This window comes from Argiope bruennichi, chromosome 4 (genome assembly GCF_947563725.1).
Source record: "Argiope bruennichi chromosome 4, qqArgBrue1.1, whole genome shotgun sequence".
Lineage (NCBI taxonomy): Eukaryota > Metazoa > Arthropoda > Arachnida > Araneae > Araneidae > Argiope > Argiope bruennichi.
In genome coordinates this window covers 723445-743358 of record NC_079154.1, presented here as the reverse complement: position 1 = coordinate 743358, position 19914 = coordinate 723445, and the positions used below count along the sequence as shown (strand labels likewise).

At 29.0% G+C, this 19914-nt stretch overlaps 1 protein-coding gene across 4 annotated transcripts in view; it reads left to right on the top strand.

Annotated features, from left to right (window-relative positions):
* The window catches only part of LOC129965411 (centromere protein F-like), a 158227-nt gene that overhangs the window by 86119 nt on the left and 52194 nt on the right, over window positions 1–19914 (top strand). For 3 of the 4 annotated variants that reach the window (XM_056079266.1, XM_056079264.1, XM_056079263.1), the window contains exons 13-16: window positions 4406–4711; window positions 6241–6483; window positions 13599–13841; window positions 19529–19834. In XM_056079266.1, coding sequence (XP_055935241.1) covers window positions 4406–4711; window positions 6241–6483; window positions 13599–13841; window positions 19529–19834 — 1098 coding nt within the window. The remainder of the gene's footprint in view (window positions 1–4405; window positions 4712–6240; window positions 6484–13598; window positions 13842–19528; window positions 19835–19914) is intronic. The other variant, XM_056079265.1, reaches the window with a different exon arrangement.

Below are 19914 nucleotides of genomic sequence, written 5' to 3'. Positions count from 1 at the left end.
TAAAGGGTTAATGCAGCTCTAAAAGAAAATTTTTTAATTGGGTCTGAGAACTGTATGATGCTATACATTTTTATTGAAAGTGTTTTAAATGTTCTGATCTCAGAAGATTTGCTAGAGTATGCAAAATTAATGCATATAAGTTATTATGAAGCTTTAGAAAAGTAGAAAGAAGTTCAGCGGCGAAAGAAAAGTACAGCAAATATAAAACAGCTTTGCAAATTAAGTTGTTAAGAGGAAAGAAAGAATCGGATGGCTGAGAAATCTGCAGAAGTTGCAGAAATTGATATTCAAATATATCAATTAAAAAACAAAATACTTTTGTAATGCTTTCATTAAATGGTTTCATCATGGTTCATTGAAGGGTTTGCATCATGATAGCAAGAATGCTATTTTGTGTTTTATTTTACCCGAGGTCTTAATTTTGCATATAGAATTAGATAAATGATCAATTTCATTTTCCTCTTAGCATGTGAATTTTTCTTGCAAAATTCTAAACAGGGATGTTATTCTTCAGATGTTCGCTACTTTTTTTATCATATTTTTCTGTTTTTTTAACATAAAATTTAATTTCTGGAAATTATCAGATGGCAAGAATTTTCTCCTGCAAAAAAACCTTTCTGGTTGCTCATCTTTCCATATCTTATTTGGCAAAGCTGTCAAGTTGCAGAAAAATTATCAGAACAAGAGAGGTCCCAGGTCTCAAAAATTTCTCCCTTTATCTGAATCTTGTATACAAAATGAAATTGCTTGTTGTATTATGTGGTTGAGGCTCTAAAGTAAAGTATAGAAAATCTGGGGAAAAAAAGAAAAAAACTCCCTATTAAAGTGTCTGATCTATGCTACAAAGGTTCGTAGACCATTAAAGAAATGTTTGCTAAATTGTGTTACTGAAGCATATTTACAATAGTATTTTGGCCTTCCCATCATATTTGTTGCCTATTGATTTCTTTCTTTTATAAATATTTTGCAATGAATATGAAAGCCAATTGGGCTGTAGTCTTGTTAGTTTTTCCTGTATGTTAATCATTTAATTCATACTTTTTGTTTGTTTTTCCTTTGCGTTTTGTTTTGTGTTTTGGATTTCCTCTTTTTTCCTTTTGGTCAATTGCATTCCTATAATGAAGTATTTTTTTTTCTTTTTGTAAATATAAACATTTATTTAATATACTATTATTTCAGGTAATTGAAATTATAATATCTTAAATGAATTGTTGCTTACTTTTCTTTGCTTTTCTCATTGATAAAAAGAAGAGGGTTATTGTATTGTAGCTAGTATATAAATGTTTCCTTTTACACTGTGTATACATACAAAGAAAATACAATTTTTTTTTCTTTTAAAGTTGACTAGATTATCTTCATTTATTTGTCAGGAACAAGAGGTAAGAATGAAAAAAGTAACAATTATTAAGAAAATTTGAATATCTTAATGTGTTTTTTAATGATATTTTACTCTTTTTCCCTCACCAAACAATTTTTGGGAATTTGATTGATGGTAAACTGTTGTTATTATCAATAGAATAGTTTATAAATTCAGACTTTTTTACTTTTGATCTACCCAGCTTTTGGATTTTGAGTCCTTGAGCACAAATGTGGAGTGAAGCCTCTACCCCACAAATGCTCTTATTGTTTGGTAAAATTAAAGGTCATGATTTTTGATAAAATAATCTAATTAATTTCCCAATGAAAAGAAGAAAAAAAAGGGATTTCAGTACTTGAATCATCTTACCATTCAAAGAAAATTGTATATTGTTACGGATTCACTACTTCCGTTCGAAGGGGTTCTTTTAAAGATTTGATGATCGATGCAGAAAGTAACAGTCCTTTAGTAGAAAACAATGACGACGTTTATTTACACGAAGAACACGAGCATGAAGACGACAAATATATACAGCCGAGATGAACACATAGGACAGCACACTACAGCAAACAGTAGCCCACAAGTAGTAAACGACCACAACACAAAAAGCGGCGAGACAGAATCCAGCAGCAGAGGGGATCGTCGGAGCTTCGCTCTACAATTTCTTCAAACGGCCGAAATTCTCACTGTCCCTCGCTTTAGCTGTATCCAACTGCCGACTCACTACCACATGACTGGCTACTCCTCACAGGACTCGATGATGCTTCCACAGTAGTCAACAGGACTTGGCAACAGAAAATATCAACCATTTTTTGCTTGTATCTGTATTTGTTGTATCAATTGGCCCTTAAGATTTTAGTGCCTTTTTAACAATAAGCATTTGAATTTGATTGTCTTATAAATTGCATTCCTTTCTTGTCCTATTACATCAGGAATGTGCTTGATGAATTGGTTCATTATTAATAAAAGAATTGGTCACTTTAAATGGATAATTTCTTCCATTGGTTTCAAAATTAAAGGATGATAAGCATTTAACCATTTCTGCTCTAAAATTTCTAAATGAAGATTTTTGTTTAATGACAATCTAAAAGTGAAATCTTCAATTAGCTGTTTTTTATTATTTAATATATTAAATAATAAAAAGTAAAATAGTAAATTACAACAAATATAGTAACCAATTATATTGTTTATAATTTATAAATTAAAATATCATAATATTTGCATGTTATAATATGGGATACCTGAAGATAAAGTAGAAACATTAATTCTGAAATATTGTTTGATGTTAAAAAAAACATCTTGTAGTTTTCGGAGATCTCTTACAGCGCCCGCCGGTAAGAGAAAAGTCACCTTTTGAAAAAGTATCAACTGCTGAAACTAACAAGTTGTTAGGTTCCTTCAGTGTACCGAATCTGTTTACTGAAATGTTCATATACGATGAACTTACAATTAACATGCCACAGTTCAATGGTTCTGACTTTGTTGAAATGCTAAGTAGGATAAGATTAGGTGTGACTACACAAAAAGACCAAGACTTATTCTAGACTAGATTAATAACTCTCAAATCCAATTCATATGAAAACAGATTAATTGAAATAATTGAACACCTCTCGAAACTTCCTGATGATACCGTTTGCTTATTACCTACAAAAAACATGTGTCAACAATTAAATACTGCAGTGCTTAAACCTCTTCTACATCCCAAAATAAAACTTACAGCTGTAGATAGCATAAATTTCCCCAGATACCTAACAAAAAGAGCTCGTGAATGCATAAAAAAAATATGAAGACTGCAGGCCTGGAAGAGAACATAATTATAAAAATAGGAGCAAAAGTCATGTTAAGGCGAAATATTGATGTGAGTCTTGGTTTACTTAATGGTTCTATCGGTATAGTGCAAAGAGTAAAGGTTGATCCGGAAAATACAAAAAATATTTAATAAATAACATGTTTACGAGCTTAGTCTGGTCAAAACTAAATTTGAAATTATTAATAGAGCTTATGTTCATTGCGAACAGTTTCCCATATGTATAGCCTATGCTATAACTATACACAAAAGTCAGGGCCTAAGTCTAAATAATGCACTGATGTATATCGGTTCTGTAGCATTCATATCCGGTCAAGCTTACGTGGCACTTCCGAGAGTTACAAGTCTGGACGGCTTACATCTAATAAATGTCGACTTTGGAAGTATTAAAGCGCAGTAATCCTCAATTTGTGAATACGACAGACTAAGAAGCCTTTACCATTCAGACTTGTCAAAAATTATAACATCAAAGCTTACGAGAAAAACCCATAGAGACAGGGACTGGGCTTTGAGAAAAACTGTAGTTGAATCTCAAGAAGTAGTACTGGAAAAGAAAAAGTGGAAGACTACATACAAAAATAAGAAAAGGACTATCTACAAAAAGAAATGAGATGCCATCAAAAACATAACTTGTAAAAAAACCAAGTCTCGCAACTCAGTTCTTCTATCGTAAAAAGTTGTGAGATCCATGTAATGCCAAGTCGGTCAATTTATTCGGTCGCTACTTAAGGGTCCTTCTGTCTTAAGTTATTGCGTAATTAGCTAACCTAACAACATCTTATAGTGACCATATCAATATTAAAACCATATTATATTGTAAATATGTATATACATGTCAAGTTATTGTTTTTGCTACCATGTCAGTGTGTTTAAAATTATAGAAATTTGTTTGTACAGGCATAGAAAAACTTAAATTTTAATTATACTAAATTATTTTATGATTTCTTTTAAGAAGATGGCAAAGTGGAATAAAAAAAATGATGGGCATGGCTTTTGGGAATAAAGCTATTTTGCAAAATTTTTAATATTGTTTGATGTGTAATTTAATCAGTATGAAATATGAATTTTTTGAGTTTCATTAACAATTTTATTCCATTTACATTCTCCAAAATATGTCAAGTCTGAAATGGGGGGGGGGAATCAATTAAGTATATGAGAAAGTTAGATAACCTTCATAAAAACTTTACAATAATAAGAATCTTTTTAATTTCTATGAAGTGAAAAGCCTTCTTCTTTTCTAGACTAAAATCCAACAACTGGAAATAAAATTAAGTACTGTGGAGAATGAATACATTGGCGTAGAAAATAAACTTCAGGAATGTTCTTTAACTGAATCATTGCTAAAACAGAAGCTGGAACAAAGCAGTACTGAAAAAGCAGAAATTGTTTCTGAACTGACAACAGAGAAAAGCATAAGGTTAAATCTCCAATCTTCTTTAGATGAACTTAACAATCAGATAAAATTATTGGTGAAAGAAAAAGCATGCAAATCTTCAGAATCTGATGAACTGAAGAAAAGAATTGCAGATATGAAGATTGAACAGGAGGTATATAATTATTTTTTTTTTTATCTGGATAATATTCCTTGACAATCTTCAGTTCTAAATAAATAATTTTTGCATAGAATATATACAATTTCTTATTTATTCTTAAACTCCTTGTCTACAAAATTTACTTAGGCTTGATTTTGTGTTAATATGAAAGATTTTTTTAACTCTTTGTACGTGTTTGTTGAATTTGATTAACTATTTTCTTTGATGCTTTGTTTAGATATTTTTGTTAGATAATGATTATTATAAATGCCATATAATAGCAAAAATTTTTAGATTGATTTTTAGAAATGAAAGCAAATCAAAGAGCTTCAGCTTCTTAAGTACCAAAGTCAATTCTAATGCTTATATATCTATAATTATGCACTTTAATTTCTTTCCTCTTTCTTAAAGAACAGCAAGAGAGCTGTTGGATTTTTTTTATTGATGGACCATAATTATCTTATTACTATCCTCATACAGTTAATAAACTAAGACTACTGTCCTTTGTTTTAGACCCTGTTCATTTGCTCAAGTATATGAGAAACAACTGGTTAAATAATAATAAAAAAAATGATGGCAAATATTTCTTTTACGCTGATTTTGATTTGGTTCATGAAGTAAAAGATATAGCCAAACAAAAACTTTAAAGCAGCTCGATTGTCAAATATAAGAAATTTGTCCAAGTTAGAATCAGATTGCTTAGTTAAATATGGTTTTAAATTAAGTCTTATAGCACTTGCTCCATCAAATATGGAAATGCAAAATGTTCAGTTGGTTTTGAGTATTTTTAATAAACATGTTGCAGAAGCCCTTGTTGAATTAGGAGAAAGAAAAAATGTAATCCATTCCAAAGGTACATCCGAGTTTTTAAAAATGATTATTACATGTTGGCAGATTGTTAATGTTAAAACACTGAATAAAGGTAAACATTTAAACAATAAGTATCAGGAACCATTCATTCTTGATAAAAAGGATATTAAGATGCTATTTTTGGAGAAATTTTAAAAAGGTTTGATAATTGGGAAGAAATGAAATTTTCTATGGGAACATTTATAGAAGAAACAAGGACTGCTTTAGTTTTAATTACCAAAACTATAATAGAAATTTCATCAATATTATAAAGGGAGTACTAATAAACTAATAATTAAAGTTATTAGTTTATTAACGAAGTAAATTTTATGATATATTGGCACCACTCTAAGTTAAATCTATTTCTTTCCTTCTTGAAGTTTTTATCTCCTCCTTCTCCCCCCCCCCCCCATGAATGCCATGAAGTTGTTTTAGCTTTTCAATAATTGAAACAAATTTGTCTACTTCTGACATTTTTTTTTATTTGTTTGAATTATTCTTTTGGTGGTGTGGCAGTTATTTCTGTGATGGAACTTATTTAATGAGTTTGATAAGCTTTTTAAAGCAATGTCTGTTTTAAACTCTGCTTTGTAGTCACTTCTTTTGATTTTTTTTTTAAAAACCTCTGCTATTAGTTTAAACTACAAAATTCTCAACGTAGTTATTGTAAGTAAAATCTTTCTTTCTTATTTCAGGAACAACTAAATGCTGTGCTGAAGAGAGAAAACATGCTAGTAGATGAAATAAAGTCATTGAGAAATGAAAGAGATTCACTTAATGAAGAATTAGATTCTTTAAAGAATGAAGTGCAGAAGTATGAAGCCAAGTCTTCCGAGTTAAAATTGAATATACATACCTTAAACAATGAACTCTGCCAAAAATCAGCAGATTTTGATAAAATTCAAAACCAAACTCTACTGTCAGAGAAAGAATATGAGGTAAATATTCAAATCAGATATTTCTTATTCTTCATTCTTAAGCAATATTCATGCTATGAAGAGTTACCTTGATGTAGCCAAATTATGTGAATTCACTATAAATCAGCAAAATAAGTAAATTATATAATCTTAAATTTATTTTGCAATAAAATATTTTTTTTCTATCCCCCATTCTAATTTATTAAGCTACAACTATTCACTAATGAAAGGCTACCAATTGCAATTGACAACAAAAAATAAATATATGTGGTATGATAGTTTTTTGCGACAATAAAAGCTCCAAGTATGCAGTAAATTTTTTAAATAAATTATTACCTTAATTTTTCCAATTCGGTTTTCAGTTTCATAATTTAGTAATCAATAAATGTAATTAAATTTTCAGTTATTTTTCATGGCAAAAACATTTTCTGGTACTTCTAAATTTTTAATAGACTTTGGATAAAGATGTGTGGACAAAATAATTAAAATAGTGATTGATAGTATATACATGCATAACATTTTTAAAAAAATTCTTTTAAAAGTTCAAAAATACGATGCAATGTGTATTACTGCAGGTGCATCTTCTATCTAAAAATTATAAGACAGAATAGCCGTGAAATAATTGTTTTTATTACTACAATTTGTATGCGATTAAGGGAGTTAATTGATTTAGGAAGTGAAAGAAAATTATTCATGCCAATTTAGTCTTGAAATTATTTTTTTTTATTATGGAAAACTTTATCTATATGTTTTATTAAATATTGTAGCAAAAATAAATAATGGTTCTGTTACTGTTATATATATTACAAGTATTATTTTTTCCAATTAATACATCATAAATATAAAAGACATCTTCTTCGTTAAATGTATTTGAGCTACTGTTTCATCGATTTCTCCTTAAAGTTTTATTATAATTATGTTTAATAGAAGGAATGAATTTCAACAAGTCCATCGTGTCTTTTCTTTCTCTCTCTCTTTGTCACAGTTCTACCTGCTGCAGGCTGGTCAACATTTTTCAGACATAGGGATCTACATGCTATACATTTTCTTATATTAATAGCCTTAAATTCAATATTGTTGTTAAAGTCACACTTGAAATGTATGAGGTGGGATTTCAACTTTTCTTATTTATCCAGAGCATTTTTAGCCAATTTACTGGTATCTTTGTAACTGTTGCCTTTCTGTTAATGATAAAATTTTCTAAAGTACTTGAAAATAAAAAAAAAATCTTGATGCATTATATGAATCATATAGTGCTTTTTTTTTTAACAGGGTTTTATTATATTTCACCAATCATCCAGTGAAAAAATGCTCTGAAATTTTTGTTTGTGAGATTCAATAATAGCAAATTGCGAGTCGTTAGGCAAATAAATATGTCCATTTACCAGAAATTTCGTTTCAATTTACTCAACTCGTAATTTTAATGGAGAGAACGAAATTACACGAACAGCAATTGGATGTCTCCGTAGCAAAGGGAAAAGAATGAAACGGGTTAACTAAGTTTTTATTATGATATACATTACAGTTTGGAGTTAATCAAATTGGCTTTTGAAATAAATTATTTATTATTCAAAGGCTCAAAGAGATTTTTTGTTTAGGCTATTAATATTTATTATAAGAAATTTGCTCTGAATATATATAATATAGAATCAATCATGTTAAAATTTAATAAAATTCTGAATATGGAGTTAGTTGATCTGGCAAGTGAAGCATTCATATATAAATTTATTGCACCCTATTGTGAATGCAATGCTGAAAATCTTAAGAAATACATTTGCTCATATTTCTTGCTAAAAATTATCTACAAAGACAGCTGTAGAAGTCTTTAGTTTAATGTTTTTAAGAAATATGTTGAAATTATTCTTGATCTTTTGCATGCAAAGGAAAAAGATGAGCCCAAAATATATGAATTGATTTTGAACTACTCACTTTTCTTTAGCTACATTAAGACAGGGCCAATAGTGGTTATGTTTTTTTTTTTTTTTTTTTTCCCCTATGTGGAAGTTTTTATAGTGGTCAGAATTGTCTTTTATATTCCCAGTAAAGAGATCTGAGCATTTCTTTGCTCTTCTATAGTATTAAAGTTTTCAATATGTCTTCTAGAAATTAATGCAATTAATAATAATAAAAAGACTTGATTGGATGTAAAAAAAAAAACGTATTATGTGGAATAAAAAAAAGTTTTCATGACAAGTTAAAAGATTTATTATGCCATACATGTCTACAAAAATTCATAATCAGAATAAAAAAAATTAAATCTACAATTGTATTAAAAAGTTCTTAGCATCAGAAAATATTTTATTACTGCATTAGCATTTTATTTTTAAATCGAATTTTGGTATTTTCATTAAATATATCATTTATATATCGGTAACACTTTCTATTAAGGATAAGGATAGTGAAACAGCTAAAAAATGTATGTTAGGCCGTAAAAATTGTTGTACCTTATTTGTTAGGGATTAGCTCCAGGGAATGATGGCTGAAAAATCTACAGAAGTTGCAGAAACTGATGCCCAAATGCATGAACTGGCAAAAATGAAAAAATAAACAAGTAATATATAAAACAAAATTTTTTAACTCAATTCCTACTTAGGTCAACATTTTTTTTTTTAGTTACTTTTTATTAAATAACTAGCCGCCTTTGGAGACCAGCCGGTTCGCCAATCTTAATGTTCGTTAAAATTTTAATAATTAAATATTTTATGCAATTTCTACTTTAATAGCTTCTTCATCAAAATATTTTAAAACTTCAAATTTTGATTGTCATATAATTCATTCATAATATTATAAAGGCCTTCAGTCATAACGTAATATGTATCTCTCTCATTTTCTGTTAGCACCCGTAGAATGTATGCTTTAAATTAAAGTGTAAAGAATGAATCTTCAATGAATATAATAATATTTTTTACTGAAACAAAGCATTTTTTTTATAATCTGCTTACTGAAAATAGAGTCACTCAGCGTTTAAACTTTATGGGCACTAAAGAATATCTTTTTTAATTTATGTAATATCTCAAGAGTTTGGCAGATCAATTAATTAACAATGTTTAAATTTAAATGCATCAAACACTAAGAAAATAAAACGAATCGCTTAAAATAAACGGTTGAAAACAGGTTTTAAAAAAACTACTTAAAAAACGACGTACTTAAAACTATAAGCATATAGAAAAAATATATAACTAACATAAATACAATTTACTTACAAAAGCATGCAACTAACCCAAAAATAATTTAAATCATCCATTGATAACGTTGTCATGGCAACAATCAGAACACAAAGCGCATGCGTGAATTTTCAACGCCAGTTACGTAACGCAAATACGTGACTTTTTTTCTACGCCAGTTGGGGTAACGCTATGCGGATTAGAAATTTTTAATTTCCTTTATTCTGTTTTATTTTAATTCAAAAGTACTTCAGAATGAATCTGAAAGATTGATTCATTAACAATGTTTAATTTTAAATGCATCAAACATTAAGAAAATAAACAGAACCGATTGAAATAATCCGCCGAAAAATTTTAACCCTAGCCTCATTACTGTTGGGAGAAAAAAAAACAGAAGCCTTTCTCGTTTGGCGCTGGGGATAACGGAAGATTTTTTTGGCGGAAAAGTTGGCGGTGGGGAAAATTGAAGATTTTTTGGCGGGAAAGTTAGTTTTTAATTAATAATTAAAATTCTAATTAAAAATTCGAAAAAAGAAACCCCAGGTGCACATTCCCAACCTCCAAGGTATACATGTACCAAATTTGGTAGCTGTATGTCAAACGGTCTGGTCTGTAGAGCGCCAACACACACACACACACACACATTGAGCTTTATTATAAGTATAGATTACAAAATTGGTGACAAACTTGGCTCCATGGCGACGGATTTGACGACGAAATAGAAATTACTGGACAAATTTAATTAATTAATTAATTAATATTTGAAAAAAACTGTATTAACATTGAATGTCATCTACTACAAGTTTAAAAAAAAAATGTATTTGAACTTGAGTGGATGAAGGAAAAGTATTTTATTAACGATTGAAAATTTGAACAAGATATATATATATATATATAGAGAGAGAGAGAGAGAGAGAGTGAGCTAATAGTAGGAATTGAAAAAAGTAATCTTGATTCGTAATGTTTTTTTTTTGTTGTTAAGTAATTATTAAATGATTTGTATGACAACAAAAAATACTTTGTTATATATCATCCAAGTCCTTAATTTTTTGTGACTTACATTTAAAGAGCATGAGAGGTAATATGTCTGCCCTGCTCCGCCTTAATATATAAATTTTTCTTACTAAATTCTAAATGATAAATAGATTTTTGTGAATATGAATCTTCTTTTAATATACTATTATCTTGAATAATTTTAAATTGTAGCTTCCTTTCCTGGCATTTTTCACTACTTAAAGTAATATTGCATTATTGCTATTTTTGCAACAAACAATTCATTGTATTTTTCTTGATTACATAAACTGTTACAGAACAAAAAGATGCCTGTCAATTTGTCATTCTTACAGTAGTAAACTTAATAAATCTTCTATCAAATTAACAATTGTTTCCATCTGGAAATAAAAATAAAATTGTTTAAGAAATTTCATAAACACTAATAATTTCGTTGTCATTCTCATCTCAATAATCAACGACTTTTTAAGCTGGAAAAAATGAAGTAAACAGCCTATTTTATTCGCCATAAAAATTAAGATGTTTGTTAATCTCTTAGGGTGGGATCAACTAAAAACGAGTAAATATGAATAGATTTTAAAAGTAATGCAAATGCTTCACTAATTAAATAAAAAGTAAGGAAATATTTATATTTTAAAAATCATATTCATATCTAGGTAAAAATATGAGTTGTCTTGTTTGTCTCTACAAAAATCCTGAAATGAAAATGCAAAAAATATGCATATTTTGCTATTACCAGGTTGAGATTAGCTTAACATACGGAACCCCGATGGCTGTCTTTGGACAGAGTTTTCAGCAAATAAATTTAAGTATATCACAAGAACTACTGCGAATTTCGAAACGAAATTTAATACACATACGTAAAATGAACAAATAGAATTTAAAAATCTTGATTTCTGTAATGGAAAAATTTTGAGATAATAGTTATACAATTCAGTTAATTTGTCAACAACTCTCAACAAGGGTGGCCCTTTAAATCGACACCAATTTTGTGAAGATGTGATAATCAATAACAAAGTTACAGAGGGTATCCTTTTATTTATTTGTTGTTGATGATGGCTGTGCGCACATTTAATTCTGATGGATTTGGTTTCTGCTGACTGTCCTGAAGCAACTAACTTGTTCGTGATTTGTTTTCATTATGTCATATGTTAAACGCATTTATCAATATAAAAAGATTGATTCTTTCATTGCTTTCTTGCATCATTTTTTATTACCATGGCAATTTGATGGTATTATTTGTGAACTCGTTTTTATATCGAATCAGGATTTGAGGTTCGGTTTCGCATTCTTGTTTTTAGTTAAAATAATTTTTTGGTTACGTTCACATTCCGGGATCGCATTGAAGAATGAGGAGGGGAAAGAGAGAGAATCGATCACCATTATTCTTCACCTTTGCATACATACAGACGTGCACGCACACACACAAATGTATTATTCCATGAAAATTTGGTCTCTGTTATTTGAAAGAAGAAAATATTGACCGTTTCAATTTTTGCTTTCTTATTTTTGAAATATGAAAAGAAAAAGTGCCGAAAAATTTGAATTCAACATCTTGGCGAATATCTACGTTTTAGAACTCTGCGCATTTGTGAATTTGTCTGTCTGTGAACCACATAGCTCAAAAACGATTTGAGTTTGACGGATGAGATTAGTTATGTCATCATTACACCAAACCTGTAGATTTCTATCAAATGGCTAGCAGAATCTGTTCTCGGGAAATCTTTTTGGCTGTCTGAGAACTGGTGAATGCGATAGCTGAAAAACGTAAGATGGGTAAAATATGACTCTGATTTAGCGTAGAAAGGATTTGTTAAATGTCAAATTTCAACAGCATCCATCATTGGGTTATCAGTTTGCACTTTCAGATGTATGTAAACACATAAATAAAATTGTGTGTGCTGTTTTAAAGTCTGAAATGTAGATCCGTATCACATTTCACTCATTTAAGTTGCCGTGTTTCTGAATTATTTAGTTTACATGTACGAGAATGTTCAGAACCGACAGGCGGTGAATTGTTTAGTAGATTTAATCGAAAAGAAATGATTGGTATAGGATCTTACATTGCCATCAAATCATCTTGTGACTAAAATTATGTGCCAAACTTTGGTTTCATTCGATCGAAAAAAGGCGTGCAAAATGCATATTCGATTTTCTTCGCTATGCTTACTACACTATAGAGTATAGAATGCGCATGTGCAGGATTCTGAAAGTCTAAAAACTTAGGACATTCATGGGTGAAAGGAAGGAGATTTCTCCCTTTTTAAAGAAATAAAATAACTACCACATTGTTTCTGTTTCAATCATACCATGTGTTAAGAAAACGAATTTGGTATTATTATAGGAAATTATTTTAAACGAAATGTTCATTATTGTGAAGCATTGTAATCTGCTATTAATTTATTGTTTATTAATGTTTAATGCAAGAAATATTTTTCTTTTCAATCTCTTTGTTTCATTAGGTAATATTAGACATTATGCTTACATTTTCTTTAAGCAAGAACGTTTGGCGAAGTATAAGAAAGTTATTAAGTTGTACACAAATTTTGGGTACCTTTTCATTTTTAATTTGTCTTATCAAAATTGAAAAATTAATAACTGGATCTTATGAAATATTGGCACTACGCTAAGCTAAATCGTCTTCTCTCCTTCTCGAAGTTTTTAATTTTTTTTCTGCATGAATACCATTAAGTTATTTTAACTTTTCACTATTTGAAAACAAAAATTTGTCTACTTTTGACAATTTTTATTTGTTTAAATTATTTATTTTGTGGTGTCGTAGTTATTATTCCTGTGTTGAAGCTAATTTAATGAGCTTGATCAGCTTTTTAAAAACAATATCTGTTTTATATTCTGCTTTGTAGTCAGTTCTTTACATTTTTTAAAAACCTCTGCTATTAGTTTAAACTACAAAATTCTCAACGTAGTTATTGTAAGTAAAATCTTTCTTTCTCATTTCAGGAACAACTAAATGCTGTGCTGAAGAGAGAAAACATGCTAGTAGATGAAATAAAGTCATTGAGAAATGAAAGAGATTCACTAAATGAAGAATTAGATTCTTTAAAGAATGAAGTGCAGAAGTATGAAGCCAAGTCTTCCGAGTTAAAATTGAATATACATACCTTAAACAATGAACTCTGTCAAAAATCAGCAGATTTTGATAAAATTCAAAACCAAACTCTACTGTCAGAGAAAGAATATGAGGTAAATATTCAAATCAGATATTTCTTATTCTTCATTCTTAAGCAATATTCATGCTATGAAGAGTTACCTTGATGTAGCCAAATTATGTGGATTCACTATAAATCAGCAAAATAAGTAAATTATGTAATCTTAAATTAAGTTTATTTTACGATAAAACTTTTTTTTTTCCATTTTAATTTATTAAGCTACAATTTTCACTAATAAAACGTTGCCGATTGTAATTGACAACAAAAAATAAACATGTGGTATGATAGCATTTTCATTTTTCATTCATAGCTTACTAAAAAGCTATAAGTATACACTAAATTTGTTAAATAAATTAGTACCTATATTCTTCCGGTTCTGCATTCAGTGTCAGAATTAAGTAATCCAGAAATGTAATTTTCAGTTTTTTGCTTCTAATTTTTTTTTTTTTTTACTTCTAAATTTTTAATAGACTTTGGATAAAGATGTATAGACAAAATAATTAAAATAATGATTCATACATAACATACCCTTGACAAATGTATTTACTTAACTTCCTAATTAGATGGCTCATCTAATTTAGGACAATTATTTTGGTTTTAATCCTTAGAATAATATAAAGACATTTGAGGCACTGATGCAATTTCAGGTGATTTTTGCATTTTGAATTAATTCTTTCACTTAATTGCAGATTGAAAATTCAGTAATTCGATGCACAATTCATATTTGTCATTCTATACGAATAGGTTAAGAAAAACCAATGCATGGCACTGAGGGGATAAAACTCATTTTTGGGAGGAATATTAGTTTGCAGTAAATTCGAGAGAAAACCGTTCTTAACTGCAAGAACACATACCTAAAAAATGAAGATGGGGAATTTATATTCAAGATCTAATTGTTTTTTAATAAAATGCATTAAATTTTTTAGACCAAATCTAATATATAAAAACCTTGTGTCACAGTGTTTGTGTTCGAACTCCTCCGAAACGGCTCGACCGATTTTTATGAAATTTGTTATGTGTATTTGGTAGTTATGAGAATAGGTCGTAAAGTACATTTCATAACGGTAGATAATTAGGGTGTCCCTATCCCGTCATTCCACGTTCAACGTACGCTGACGAGATCAACGCTTGCTTGAAATCATCACCACTGTGGCGTAATGTTGAAAAAGTCCAGCTAAAAATAAACATGCGCTTCCAAATGCTACAAGACCCATCTGCTGACACATTCTCGGACCAATTGTTAGATATTGGCGATGGAAAAGTTGCTGTGTATGAAAATACTGGATGCATAAAATTTCCCACTAATTTCTGCACTATCGTTGATTCGCAAAATGCTCTCATTGACCGCATATTTCCCGATGTACGCACGTAATACATAAATCATGTGTGGCTGGCAGAAAGAGTCATTTTGGAAGCAAAAAATGTGGACGTCGACGATTTAAGCTTCAAGATACAGCAGTCGATGCCAGGCGACTTGGTATCATACAAATCGATCGATCAGTTTGCGATGCTAACGGTGCTGTAAATCATCCAACAGAGTTTTTAAACTCACTGGATTTGTCAGGTATGCGACCACACCTTCTACGACTGAAAGTTGGATCTCCGGTTATTTTACTTCGGAATTTGAACCCACTACAGTACGCGATTGGTCTTTAAAAAAATTGATGAAAAACGTTATCGAAGCCACCATTTTGAATGGCAAATTCCGAGCAGAAAATGTTTTGCTGCCACGAATTCCAATGTTTCTCACAGACGTGCCAATTGAATTCAAACGCGTTCAATTTCCTATTAGATTGGCATTCGCAGTGACAATCAACAAGTTGGAAGGCCAAGCGATGTCTGTTTGCGGCTTAGATTTGGGCACACCGTGTTTATCACACGGACAATTATACGTGACATGTTCTCGCGTGGGCAAACCATCGAGCTTATTTGTGTTGGCTAAAGACGGACTAACAAAAAATATCGTACATTCAATTGCTCTTCGAAATGAATTTTGATTTTCTTTATTTCATTTTTATACTTCAGGATAAAAAATATGTTACTTTTTTCACTTTACGTTTAACTTTTAAAGGGATCAAACAATGTATGTGTTCGTTACGTTAATGAAATATATTGTATTGAGAAAATGAATAATTGGTATTTTTGTTTTTATCGGCGATCATCGTCTAGAGCGCTCCATTCCTCTTTCTGTCCTATATCCTATCCCCACACACTTACAATGGATTCGTTATTTTTTAATTAACAACCAAAATATTCACTAGAAATAATTAAGATGGCAGAACAACGTTTTCCGGGTCAGCTAGTATACATTAAACAATGAATACATGGAAAAAACTAATGTTTAAGTAATCCATTTTTCACAAGTACATTTTACATATCTTACATAAAATAATAAGTTTGTGTGTATATATATATATATATATATATATATATATATATATATATATATATATATATATATATATATATAATACACATACACACATGTATATTTACAAAATATTATCTCCAACCTTCTTAAGAAGCAACAGCGTCATTGAACTTTTCCGCTTTCTATACAGATCATGTCCGAACTATAGTAAATTTTTGTTGTGCACATGCTCTTATTTGCTTTGGATTCAAAATAAATCTGAACTCCTGCTCTTTGTTGCAATTCTTGTAAAATTTATTTTAAATAGGGAATTATGCTAAAAAAAATAATCGATTTTTCGCGAAAACATTGAATATTTTTTTTATTATTCTGGATTTCTAAAAAGTTTCTTTTATAAAACTTTTTGAAATTAGTTTCCTACATTCATTTATATAGTTTCCATGTTAACAGCATAAATTTGTTCATTTATCATGACACGTCATTCTGGCGCAATCTGTGTTTCTATCTAGGAACTACAATTTAGAATGAAATATAACTTTATTTTTTTCAATATTAGATCTTAGTGCAAGTAAGTCTCAAGAATCTCATAAAATAATATAAATTCAAATTTTGATAATCTTTTTGACAGTCAATAAAGAAACAGAAAATTTTTATATAATATATTTGTAAATTTTTAACAATGAAAGAGTAGGTCAGTATCTGAATTAAAAAATAAACTAAATAATACTTAATTTCCTTTAATTAAATGTAAAATTTAATTATGATAAATTATTTTTAAGCTATTGCAAAATATAGAAATTGTGCTTGCCCTTCTGTCAGATTTGTCTTGTCTCCACTCCTCCCTTCAGCAATCTTATCCCACCGCTTTTAATCAAAAGGCTAATTTATGTAATAGAAATTGATACCGTGAAATTTTTAAACAATCTACAACTATATATTTGATAGTGTGAGTAGGAGTAAGGAAATTTTGCATGAAAATTCTATAACAAAAGCTGTCTTTTAACCATTTGCAGTCGCATTAAATTTCGATGTAGGTGTCGTGCTGTGCAGAATTAATTTCCACTGAGCAAGCAGTGATAGTATGCAAGATTATGAAGGAAAAACACAGTTTATTCATTCTTTTGTAAACCGATATTGTAAACAAAGTGATACGTTTTAATGTGATATTTTAAAAAATTATAGTTTATAATTCGCCATCGTGTGGCATCTTTCAAAACAGTCTCCAATATGAAGTCCTGGTTTTCGGTGACAAGTGTTGCATTTCATTTGGCTTTTTCCGACCTTCATTTTTCATCGCAAGTCAAATGCGGCTCTTTTAATATTAGGTTTTGTTGTCATGAAGTGGTAGAAGCCTCATATTGGTATGTGAATAAGTTCCTTAGCCGTTTCTGTTCTTTCTTAGAAAATGTGAACTGAGGTGTCCTAAATGAAGATTAAGATACAGCGAATATAATATAAGTTTAGTATGTTTCTTTGCTGTGGCTGCTTAGAGCTGACACACGACTGGAACATACAACCACAAAGGGTTAAATAATTTTTCTCTATTTTTTTTTGAGAATCCATGTATATAAAATTAGTATTGAAATGGAGATTTGAAGTAATTGCTTAGGGAGAAAATCTTGATATTCATACCTTCCATCTTCTTTTAGAAAACAAATTTGAAATTGTAAGTTTTTTTTTATCATCTCGTTCATGATGAGAATATCATTTCAAATAAAAGTGTATATTATTGAAATGTGATTAATCAATGGAGTTTTTGGTATAACTAACAAATTTATGTAGAGATAACAAGATTCCCATGATCCTTAGAGCTAATTGGATTTTATTTTACTGTATTTAGCTTTCCATAAAACTACTTGATTTTTCAATGGATCCAAACAGATGGAAAAAAACAAATTTAAATAAAATGGTCTCATGTATAAATATATTTGCAATAATATAAGAAGCGAATCATAGAATTTACTGGTATAGTAATGTGTGAATTTTCAGTATGCTAAGACGAATAACATAATCATGATTATTATAGCATTCATCTTTGATTACCATATTTATTGATAATATAATATAAATTGTGTGTTGCAGACAGTTGTTGTTTCAGTTTACACAAAATATTAAAAAAAATTAAATATAAAAATATTTAATATTAAATATAGTTTATTTCCTTCAAAGTAAAAATCTTGAATGATTTTAAAATCTGCTATATCATTTTATTTGTTTATGTATCAGCTGATTAATTAGTTTCATCAAAAATTGTGAAATAAGTTTTTTAATCCATAAAATGTATTGAAATAATTTAGCTTTAGATTTGAATCTTGGGATAATAGGACAGATGCTTATATAATTTAATTAGAATTCAATTTTTATTATTATGAACTGATAATTTGTCATTTTATGCAATGATTTTAACATTAATGATGCTTCTGAACCAGATTTGTAATCCAGTTATCCATAGTCATATCCTTTTCATCTATTATCATAGACTTGCAAAACATTTGGAGCTTTGTGAATGAAAGTTGCAAATTGTCCTGAAAACCTGCTTTATACAGAACGTAATACACATTGTATCCAGTTTTTCTGAGGCAGATGGTTTGGAAAAGCTTTGCCAGCTCAGTTTTAGCTTTTATTATGTAGCCATTGTTCAGAATTATGAGATAGTTTTTGCAATTATTCATTAATAAAATTAGTGTTAAGACAGGGCAACATAAATCTGGACATTCCATCTAGAATAGTTATATATTTATAAGAATTATTCTTTGTAATGTTTATGAAAAATCATAATTTGCAATTTCAAATTTTTTCTTCTCATTTTGAATATATTCAATTTTTTAAATCTCAAATTATCATTTAAAAAATAGTTCATGCAAAATTTAAACTTCATGAGAATTTTTCATATTATACTGGAAATTTATTTGAAAATTTTTTGTAATATATTGTAAATATGTATATACATGTCAAGTTATTGTTTTTGCTACCATGTCAGTGTTTTTAAAACTATAGTAATTTGTTTGTACAGGCATAGAAAAACTTAAATTTTAATTCTACTAAATTATTTTATGATTTCTTTTAAGAAGATGGTAATGTGGAAAAAAAGATAGGCATGGCTTTTGAGAATAAAGTTATTTTGCAAAATTTTTAATATTGCTTCATTTGTACTTTAATCAGAATGGAACATGATTTTTTTGAATTTCATTAACAATTTTATTTCTTTTACATTCTCCAATATATGTCAAGTCTAAAATGGAAAAAAAAACCCAATTAAGTATGTGAGAAAGTTAGATAACTTTTATGAAAACTTTACAATAATAAGAATTTTGAATTCCTATGAAGTGAAATGCATTTTTCTTTTCTAGACTAAAATCCAACAACTGGAAATAAAATTAAGTACTGTGGAGAATGAATACATTGGCTTAGAAAATAAACTTCAGGAATGTTCTTTAAATGAATCATTGCTAAAAGAGAAGCTGGAACAATCCCGTATTGAAAAAGCAGAAATTGTTTCTCAACTGACAACAGAGAAGGGCATAAGGTTAAATCTCCAATCTTCTATAAATGAACTTAACTATAAGATAAAATTATTGATGGAAGAAAAAACATGTAAATCTTCAGAATCTGATGAGCTGAAGAAAAGGATTGTAGATATGAAAATTGAACAGGAGGTAAATAACTTTTTTTAGTCAGGATAATCTTCTTTAACAATCTTTAGTTCTAAATAAATTATTTTGCTAACAAATTTATG